The sequence below is a fragment of the Meles meles genome, chromosome 21, assembly GCF_922984935.1.
Source record: "Meles meles chromosome 21, mMelMel3.1 paternal haplotype, whole genome shotgun sequence".
Taxonomy (NCBI): domain Eukaryota; kingdom Metazoa; phylum Chordata; class Mammalia; order Carnivora; family Mustelidae; genus Meles; species Meles meles.
This window is the reverse complement of record NC_060086.1, coordinates 27,758,061-27,769,018: the sequence shown is the minus strand read 5'-3', so window position 1 is coordinate 27,769,018 and position 10,958 is coordinate 27,758,061. Positions and strand designations below refer to the sequence as shown.

At 40.6% G+C, this 10,958-nt stretch overlaps 1 protein-coding gene across 1 annotated transcript; it reads left to right on the top strand.

Annotated features, from left to right (window-relative positions):
* Positions 1 to 2,199: 2,199 nt before the first annotated feature.
* On the top strand, positions 2,200 to 10,724 carry ANKS4B (ankyrin repeat and sterile alpha motif domain containing 4B). The gene is made up of 2 exons (XM_045994320.1): positions 2,200 to 2,410; positions 9,492 to 10,724. The coding sequence occupies exons 1-2, from the start codon at positions 2,247 to 2,249 to the stop codon at positions 10,564 to 10,566; spliced, it is 1,239 nt and encodes a 412-aa protein (XP_045850276.1). The 5' UTR covers positions 2,200 to 2,246; the 3' UTR covers positions 10,567 to 10,724.
* The last annotated feature ends 234 nt before the right edge of the window (positions 10,725 to 10,958 follow it).

Genomic DNA, 10,958 nt, shown 5'->3' with positions numbered 1-10,958 from the left:
TGTGGGGTGCAGAGTCCAAAGCAGGGCTCTGTCTCACCATCCTGAAATCATGACCTGAGAGGAAATAAAGAGTTGAATGCTTAATCAACTGAGCCACTGAGGTGCCCCTGTCAGCATTTTCTTGATGAAACTTTTCCATTTTTTGTTTTCAATTTTTCTGCAATTTTATATTTTAGCTCTATTAAAAATAAGATATAGCTGGGTCTTCTGACTGATGAACTTGATCCATTTATATATTTTTTAAAGATTTTATTTATTTATTTGACAGAGAGAGATCACAAGCAGGGAGAGAGGCAAGCAGAGAGAAAGAGAGAGAGAGGAGGAAGCAGGCTCCCTGCCTAGCAGAGAGCCCGATGCGGGGCTTGATCCCAGGACCCTGAGATCATGACCTGAGCCGAAGGCATAGGCTTAACCCACTGAGCCAACCAGGCGCCCCTACATTTATTTTTATTACAGATAGATTTGAACAATTTTTTGGTTTCATATTATGCTCTTTATTTATACTAATTTTTCCATTGTTTCTTCCTTTCTTTAGGGTGGAAGTTTAAATTATTGATTTGAGATATTTCTCCTTTTCTGAACCAGTCATAAAGTTGCTGATTTCTTCCCCAAGCTCTGTTTTACGTGCATCCTATAAATTTTGAGATGTTGTGTTCTCATTTTTGTTCAGTTTAAAATAAATCTGGTAAAGAATTTTTGTCCAAAATATATAAGGAACTCTGGGCCACCTGAGTAGCTGAGTTGCTTAAGTGTCTGCCTTCAGCTCAGGTCATGATCCCAGGGTCCTGTGATGGAGCTCTACATCCAGCTCCCTGCTCAGTGGAGAGCCTGCTTCTCCCTCTCCCTTGGCCTGTCCACCCCACTCCCTTCTGCTGCTTGTGTACTCTCTCTTTCTGAAGTAAATAAATAAATAAATAATCTTATTTCAGAAATAATCTTTCTGAAATAAATAAATAATCTCTTTCTGAAATAAATAAATAAATAAATAAATAATCTTTAGAGAACTCTTGTAACTCAATAATATGATAATATCCCAATGAGAAAAATGGGCAAAGAATTTAAATATAAGATGTAAGAATGGCTAGTAAGCACAGTGACAATAAGCTCAACATCATTAATCAGTAGGAAATGCAAGTTAAAACCAGAGTGATACCACTTCACACCCACTAAGGATAGCCATAAACAAAATGAAAATAGAGGCTGCAAGGATACGGAGAAATTTTCACCATCCATTGCTGGTGGGACTGTAAAACAGTCTGGTCACTTTGGAAAACAATTTGGCAATTTCTGAAAAAGTTAAATATAAATTGCCATATAACCCAGCCATTCCACACTTTGGTACAAACATGACAGACAAAATGAGGCATAAAATTATATGTCTACACAGACACGTGTTTGAATGCTCATAGCAGCGTTATTCATAAAACCAAAAAGAGGAAACAATCTAAATGTCCATCAGCTACTGGTTGAATAATGAAAATTTGGTATATTGGTATAATAGACTATTACTCAGCAATAAAAAGGAAGTATTGTTACATGCTAAAAAATGAATGAACCTCAAAAAATTATGTGAAGCTTAAAAAACCTCTGGACAGAAAGACCATATATTTTATGATTTCATTTATATGAAACGCCCGTATAAAGCAAATCTATAGAGACAGAACACAGATTAGTGGTTTCCTGAGGTTAGGCATGGGAATGGGGACGGACTACAGATGAACATGAGGAATATTTTAAGGGTGATAGATATGTTCTAAAATTTGATTATAGTGATCCTTGCACCACTGTAAATTTGCTAACAATCTTTGAATTATACACTTAAAGCAGGTGAATTTCATAGTATATAAATTATACCTCAATAAAAGAGTTTCAAAAAATAGACCCTCCCCTGAGAACTAGACTAGTTCTGAATTGTTTGGGAATTATTTTGTACATTCTGTGCCTAGATGACCAATATTACATTCAAGACTTGCTAATGGACATAAATTAAATGTGACTCACAGCACTAAAGATGAACCCAGCAGGCCTCAACACTCAATGTCCTAGCTATGCCAGAAAGGAAAGGTCCAAGGTCGGGGCCATGAACCTTTCTGGCTGCCTTCCATGGGGGGAGGCTGGAATGAGCTTTGTCCTAGGGTGATGCTCTACCTTGTCACTGATTAACCAGCTTCGTAGGAAGGCTGCTTCACTGACAACCTGCTCTGCCTGGTGAGTGATATCTGGCCAGGCTTTGGCGAGCAGAAAAAATGTCCACTCGCTACCACCAAGCGGCTAGTGATAGCTACCTGGAACTTCTGAAAGAGGCAACTAAGAGAGATCTGAATCTTTCAGATGAAGATGGCATGACTCCCACACTCCTGGCAGCCTACCATGGGAATCTGGAAGCCCTAGAAATAATCTGCAGCCGAGGGTGAGTTCAGCCTAGTAGTTTTGATTGGAGACGGTACTTCTGGTAGGATTTTTGCAGACAACAGCAAGAGACAGGGAAGTCAATGAAAATACTTTGTCCTTGACAGACTGTGTAAATAATTGGCTTTTTAGAGAAAGGGAGAAAACTGCCTGGAGGTGCTCCTTTCACACTAACAACTGGCACCATGGGGATGGCTTATCCCTTATGAGCCAAACACAGAATGATTCTGAGCCCTTAGGCTTTGTTTTCTGCCTTGGGGACAGGACATATATTTTAATTCTGTGCTTTTAAAAATCTTTTCCGTGAAATATAAACAGCTGACTCTTTAAAAATGAATCACTGTTCTACTTGACTTGAAGATGTCAAACTTGATTGGAACAAATGGTGTGTTTTTTATTTTTTATTTATTTATTTTTTGTCTGTGGTATTATGATCCCACAGCCTTTTATTAATATTCAGTCCTAACTCAAGCCCATGATTCTTAGATGAAGTAGTTGGCTTTACAAGCTATTAAAGGGAACCTCAGCCTGTCCAAACTTTACTAGCTATTAGATACATACTCATGACCACACATCACCCTCCAAATTTCTAATGCCAGAATTAGCTAGCTCTTTTCTCCTGCTTGTTACCAGAGGGGCTAGGCAGTGTTGGCAACTGCAACCCAACAGGAGTAAAGAAAGGAAAAAAAGAAAATGTTAATAAAGGCGCTAAGTGAGTTAATTTCAATTTCGTACATATTGATTTATATATATCTGCAATGTACCGGCCATTTTATTGGCCACTGGAGATGCCGGGATGAACAAGAGAGACACCATTCCCCTCCTCATGGTCATCAGATTTAAGAGAGGAAGACAGAAATTAAGTAAGTCATGTTTGATATAGGTTACAAAGGGCGGGGGGCAGCACTAAATCAGTAACACAGGCATCTATCCCAATCCAAGGAGTGTGGATAGGCTTTCCAGAGCTTTGAAGCTGGGACCTGAACGGTGAGAAGAAGCTGGCCAGAAGATGGAAGGAAGAATGTTTCCCGCAAATGAGAACGCTGTGCATTCGAGACACTGAAGCTGAGCATGGCTGGGTGTGGCTTTTACCGGGGGAGGCCAGGTTTTAAGGAGGAAGACCAAATCACAAGAGCCTTGGAAACTCTGTTGGAGAGTTAGTTGAACTTTGTCCCAAAGACACAAGAAGCCATTGTCAGGTTTACTCAGGGTGGCTGACGTGGTAGTTTGTGTTTACAAAACTTGCTTGGGCACCTGTATAGCAGGCATAGAAAATGTTCCAGGGCATTTTAGTGGTTGAGATGAGAGACAAACTGGATGAGAGCAGTGGCCATGAGGATGAGGAAACAGAGATGGATTTGAGTGGCAGTTTGGATGCCGAATCAATTACGGTTGACTGTTGTGGTAGGTGGAGAAAGAGGAAGGTGAGGTCCCATGTTCTGTTGTGTTAAGTTTCCCCGAGGTACACAGGTTGAAAAAAATGTCTTGTCCAGGTTTTCTTAGGTTCCCATACTGACCATAGCTTAGGAGCTGTGTGAGATGAGTTTGCCAATTAGATTTAAGGGGCTTAAAAAGGGAAATAAATTACAAATTGAATTTAGATGTTGATCAGTCATTGGTCATTGACAGTGGCTCACGTGGTAACCATTAATATCCAATATCTGGCTTTGTTAAAAATTGTTTCTTTCTTTTCAAAATTTAAAGATGAAAAGCAGTAATTACATATGTTATCTTACACTTGGAAGATGGCCCCAATTAACAAAATTTCACTTTGCCACAAAGTGTACATGAATTTTTTTTAGTTTTGTTTCTTTTTCTAATGGAAGCAAGTGATATACCTCCCTGATTTTTTTTCCCCAAGATTTTATTTATTTATTTTACAGAGAGAGAGAGAGAGAGTGTGAGCAGGCACAAGGAGGGGGAGCCCAAGGAGGAGAAGCAGGCTCCCTGCTGAGCAAGGGGGCCTATGCAGTTCTCAATCCCAGGGCCCCTGGATCATGACCTGAGCAGAAGTCAGATGTTTAATTAACTGAGCCACCTAAGTGCCCCTTCCTCCCCGATTCTTAGTGGAACACACACTTATTGCAAAATTTTGCATTGTTATTAGAAAGACATATTTAGGGGCGCATGGGTGGCTCAGCTGGTTAAGTGGCTGCCTTCAGCTCATGTCACGATCCCAGGATCCTGGGGCTGAGCCCTGCATCGGACTCCCTGCTCAGTGGAGAGCCTGTTTCTCCCTTTCCCTGCCACTCTGCCTACTTGGTCTTTCTCTCTCTCTCTGTCTCTGTCAAATAAATAAATAAAATCTTAAAAAGAAAGAAAGAAAGAAAGACATTTAATAAAATAAAAATCAAACCAATTTTCACAGTCATTAACATTTGGGCATATATTCTTCCAGACTTTTTCCTTTGTGAACATCTACACACAAGCACATTTTCGCCCCTTATAAAAGGCAATCATGTTATACAAACTATTCTAAAGCCTGATTCTAATTATTTAAGAATAGATTATGGACCATTTGAACTTTTTTTTTTTTCCCGTTTGTAACTTTAAAGGAGAAATCTACTCCACTGTTTTTTAACGACTACATGGTATTCTGTTTTATGGTTTCATCATAATTTATTGAATCAGTTGCTTGTTCATGACATTTAAATTTGAATCCCGTCTTTTAACATATAAATAAGTTGAAATGGACATCCTTGCTTATTCATCTTTGTACAAAGGTCTAATATTTCCTTAGAATAAACTCTTAAAGGCAGAATTGTTGATTCAAGAGAGTGCTATGTTTTAAAAGCTTTTGGCACATATTGTACCAGGAAATTTGAACCACTTTATAATTCCTCCATCAATGTTTATTTGCCAATACTCTTGCCAAAACTGAGTATTACTATTCTTTTTAATCCTTGCTTATCTGATGGGCAGGAAAATGGTAGTACATTTGTTTTCATTTACATTTCTTTGATTATTAGTAAGTCCAAATATTCTTTATGTAGAAAAACCTTTTTGAAAGACTGATATTTTTTTCTGAGAACAGCTTCACACACACACACACACACACACACAAATCAAATTAACTCCAAAAGAAAGAATTGAAAAGGACCAGATGCTCAGAGTAAGTTAATATAAGCCAATTGCCTATTTAGTGACAATATCATTCTAGCTTTAGAAACTAGTGGGACTAGCCTGAAGGGAAACTCCTGAATTATCTTTCCAACAGTTTCATCTATAAATTTGAAATTTTGCATTTGAAATTTTCTTAAAATGAGACCCATCTTTGGGTCATCTCAAGGTTTTCTTCATGTTCTTCTTCTCCTTTTGAAAGGTTCATTTAAGTTCTCTTGAGAAAGGAAAATTCCACTTTACTTGTCTCAAAGCATGTAGATTTAACCTAAATTTCTTAATACACCTAACATCCCCACCATAGCTCATTCCGCTCAGTAATTTCTTTTTTAAGTTATCCAATTCAATAATAATTTCAGCAAATTTAGCCAGTATGTTTTTGTTTAGGTTTATAGTACCATCTTGGGTGTTTTTAACAATCCTTCTTTGATGTCTAGGGTACTTGAGGAGTCTTTTGGATATGGGTGCTTGGTTAAAATAAATAAAAAGAAAAAATATACCTTTGGGGGTGAGGCACTACGTGCCCCGCTAAGGTACACATTTGTGCTAAGGCTGGAAGAGCTTTCCTTTGATCCCAAACAAATCAGGAGTACTGACCAGACCTCTTGGAAGTGACTGCCCAACAGAACTGTCTTATTTAATATTTGCTTTCCTTAGATTAAATTTCATTTTCTTACCTTCCTCTTTGCCTGGATTTCTCTTGCCCCCATCTCCATGCACTCTGGTCACGCTTGAAACGTCCTCCTGGTCCCCCAGATAAGCCATGTTTAACATCACCCATATGGGCATCTGTTCATGCTGTTCTCTGCTCAGAAGGAAGTTGCCAACGGCCAGCTTATGGGCTGGATCTAGTCCACAAATGTGTTTTATTTGGACTTCACAGTATTTTTCTTTTACATTTGAGCCAACATTTCAAAAGAAAAAAAAAAATCCCGCATGAAATTCCTGACTTCTGGCTCTGTTTGGAAAATGGAAGGTCTGGCCATATCGTGTCCACTGGGATTCAAGGTGGCAGTCAGATGGTTCTGAACGACAGCTCTCCTTTTGCATTGGAGCTTGCACTCAGCTATGACTTTTCAGAAAGAAGAAACCCGGCTCCATTCAGCTACCTGCTTGGTTTCTTTGGGTTGAGTCTGAGACTTCTGCTGGGAGATCCCACACAAAGGACAAAAAGACACAGGTGTGGCCCTCCGAGGTCTATTATCTAATTAGGGAGATTGGCATGTAAATGTTGGACAAATTAAGTAAGATTTCAAGTGTTAAAAAGTTGCAGACGCTATTACGGTGCTATTACAGAAATTCATCAGATGGGTGGGAGGAAAAAATAAATATATGAAATTAGGGATTATGAGTTTAGAGACAAGGGAAATTATAATAAAGTTTATTGGAGATTAACTAGGTACCAAGCATGTGTCTAATGCTTTATGTTAACTTTTTCACATAACAACTCCATGAAAATTATCCTCATCCTCATCCAGAGGAGGACACCGAGTCCTATAAAAGTTCAGCTTGAGGCCTTGTAGCTGGGCAGGGAGAACCGAGGTGTGTTAAGGTAAGACTCTATTGTGCTGGAGACCATTCGACTTCAAGACAGGCCTGATCCCAAGTGTGTTGCCTGCATCATACCAGACCAATGAGTTAGGCACTCAGAGCCTTATTTTATCCCTCTGATAACTATCCTGGTCTTTGTCCAAGAAGGAGATGGTGACAGTTTTGGCTGGGATGGCACTGAATGTATAGATGCTCATAACTGAAGACGGGGAGGAGATCAGGGGTTCCCAAGAGGAGTTATAAATCTGATCCATTAAATTACTGGACACCGGTTGGGCTGCATTAACCAGTAGGACTCTTTTCAATCTGCAGTGAGCCTATATATCACCTTGGGATCTTGGGAAACTTCAGATCCTGATTCAGGAAGTCTGGGCAGGGGTCCAAGATTCTGATTTTGTAGAAAACTAGCAGCCGCCGCCGGCACTCTTACTAATGCAGCGACCAAACTTTGAGTAGCACGGAATAGTGGAAGCGCCCCAGAGCGTTGAGGTGGCTGTCATTAAGGGCACAGATCATCTCTCCTCTTTCCACATCCTACTCACCAAGAATGTCAAGAGGCCTTCTCAGGCCCTCTTTCCTGACCTCCCACAGGGCCAGCCTGGGGAAAGTTTAGTGAGGTCCTGATTTGGGGGTCTAGTCCAGGGTGGGGGAAGGTGACCTTTAGTCCCTGTATCATTAGAGTTCTCAGCAGAGATTTGGGCTTAAAGCCAGAGCCATAGTAACTGTAAGTTACTACTATACTTTTTGTTGTGTCTGTTTGTTAACTTACCATCTCATAGGAGGGGTGCAGTTGTAGCCTGGGGCAAGATTCCATTAGGCATTCATTCATCTCACATGTGTTTACTGAGCATTGACCAAGTGCCTGTTTCTGTGCTGGCATGGGGTTTCTGGCCATCTAACAGTGCCCCTAATTCCACCCCAAATTGTTACAGAACTATTCACATAGGGGACACTGTAATTACAGGGAAGTAAGTTGGGGAATCAATGGAAATGTTCTACCCTTTATATGAATACTGGTTATAGTAGACATGCTTAGCTACCAAATATTCATTCCCCTCTTTTTTGCTGGTGGGATCCCAGTTTTGTTCAGTTATTTGTTTTCCTACATGTGACTCTGGTAAGGTAACACTGTTAGAGTGAAAACCTGCTCTTACCAGCTCATGAGAGATGATTCTAAGTTTTCAGAAGTCTGAGAGTCTGTTAAAGAGTCATTACTAAAAATAAAGTATTTAAACTTAAAATTTAACAAACTGTATTTTTAAATACTCAAAACTTAACACTTCCTAATTATTTGAGTACATTTTACTATTATCTATACTCTTAAGATTTTGCATATCTAGGGGCGCCTGGGTGGCTCAGTGGGTTAAGGCGCTGCCTTCGGCTCAGGTCATGATGTCAGGGTCCTGGGATCGAGACCCGCATTGGGCTCTCTGCTCGGCGGCGAGCCTGCTTCCCTCTCTCTCTCTCTGCCTGCCTCTCTGCCTACTTGTGGTCTCTTTCTGTCAAATAAATAAATAAATAAAATCTTTAAAAAAAAAAAGATTTTGTGGGGCGCCTGGGTGGCTCAGTGGTTTAAGCCTCTGCCTTCGGCTCAGGTCATGATCTCAGGGTCCTGGGATCGAGCCCCGCATCAGGCTCTCTGCTCAGTGAGGAGCCTGTTTCTCCCTCTCGCTCTGCCTGCCTCTCTGCCTACTTGTGACCTCTCTCTCTCTGTCAAATAAATAAATAAATATTAAAAAAAAAGATTTTGCATATCTATTATATCTATATGTATGGTGGGATTAATTTATAAAGGTGTGGTACTATACATCTCTTCCCAACTCCATGTCCAGTAATATAACATTAATAGCTTGGATTTTTTTTCGCATTTTTAAAAAATTTCTTTTCAGCGTAACAGAATTCATTGTTTTTGCACCAAGTAGCTTGGATTTTGCCATGGTGGGTGTATTTACAACCAAAAATTGGCACATGCTATAAATCAGAGCTTTGATCTCCCCCCGTAACAGGTTGTTAAACATTTACCAGCACACCGCTGGATAATCTTATCCCTAACTGCGGGGGAAGATTTTAATCAACTTAAGTTAAAAATGGTAGCTCTTTTTCTCTTCCTAGAGAAGAGAAATGGCATGTGACCCAATTGTGGACAAGACATGAAAGTTGCTTTTTTGGGAGAGTTCTTGGAAAGCTTTCCCTGCTTCTAAAAAGGGGATGAAAGGTAGAGATGAGCTCTTTCTGTTTCTGGTCCTATGATGCCTAGATGTGACATAGCTGGACTTTCAGAATGCTAAGGCAGGATTAACATTTTTATTATTTATTTTTATTACCATTACTATTTCTATTTTTTTTTTTTTGGACCTCACATTCTAAGAAAAAACATTTTTTGTATGTATTTTTCATATTTTCTCTTCTAGAGGGGACCCCAATAAATGCGACATCTGGGGAAATACTCCTCTGCATGTTGCAGCCTCCAATGGTCATACCCACTGTGTTTCATTCCTGGTCAACTTTGGTGCCAACATCTTTGCCCTGGACAACAACTTACAGTCTCCCCTGGATGCTGCTGCCAGCAGAGAACAAAATGAATGTGTTGCTCTCCTGGATAAGGCTGCCACTGCCCAGAATATCATGAACCCCAAGAAAGTTATCAGACTGAAGGAGCAAGCTCAGAAGAATGCTAGGAGGCAGATCAAAGAATGCGAGAAGCTCCAAGAGAAGCATGAAAGTAAGATGGCTCGAAACTACAGCAAGGAGGAATCTGGGACTCTTTCCTCCTCCATGTCCTCTGTTTCAAATGCTTCTGCTCATGGTACATTTGGGTCCCTGTCTAAGGGCATTAAAGACACCTTCAAGATAAAGTTCAAGAAGAACAAAGACACAGCAGAGCAGGTAGGAAAGGAGAGCAGACGTGAGCAGAGGAATGTGATGGAAGTGTTCAGAGAAGAGGAAGAAGACAGATTCTCAGGGGATTTCCAAGGCAAGCTCCAGTTCTCAGAAGAGGAGGGCAGTTGTGTGCAACACGAATCCATTCTCAACCGTCCAGGTCTAGGAAATATTGTTTTTAGAAGGAACAAACTATCAAGTGCCGAAGACATCTCAGACAGCAAGAGGGAGTTAGGGTTTAAAATGAGCAGCGAATTGCTGCAGAGACGAGGAGCAGCAGAGGCTGACGAAGCCGAGGCTGGTAGAGAGGAAGAGGACAACAGCCATGAAGACGATCTGCCTTGGGATGAGGATGAAGTGGAATGGGAGGAAGATGTGGTTGATGCTACTCCTCTGGAAGTATTTTTGCAGTCCCATCATCTGGAAGAATTCCTTCCCATTTTCATGAGAGAGCAGATTGATCTAGAAGCTCTGTTGCTTTGCTCTGATGAGGACCTTCAGAGTATACAAATGCAGCTTGGTCCCAGGAAGAAAGTTCTTAGTGCCATAAACAGAAGGAAGCAGGTGCTACAACAGCCTGGGCAACTGGTCGACACCAGCCTCTGATGGAATGTTGGGTCCACAGGGTGAGCCTGCAGCGATGGGGTGATGCTGTGGCCCACTGGAAACACTCAGGCAACACTCCCTCTGCCCAATGCCAGACCACTGGGATTGGTTTCTAGGTTTTCAGAGATACCCTCCTAAATAAAGAAGCCCAAACTGTACTCTGAGAAATACTCTATACCTGTGTACTCTGACCACCAGTGAGCAACTCAGGGAGACCTGGGAATAAGAAAAGGGTGTTTCTCTTCAATTGTCTTTTGATATTTTTGTGTATAGAAATTGTTAAATGGATGACAGAGAAGAGAGAAACTTTCTTTACTTTTCCAACTCTGGACTTAAAAAGTATAATCTCTCATCACTCAAGTGTGGTGCATACTTTCTAATCCTCATAGCCT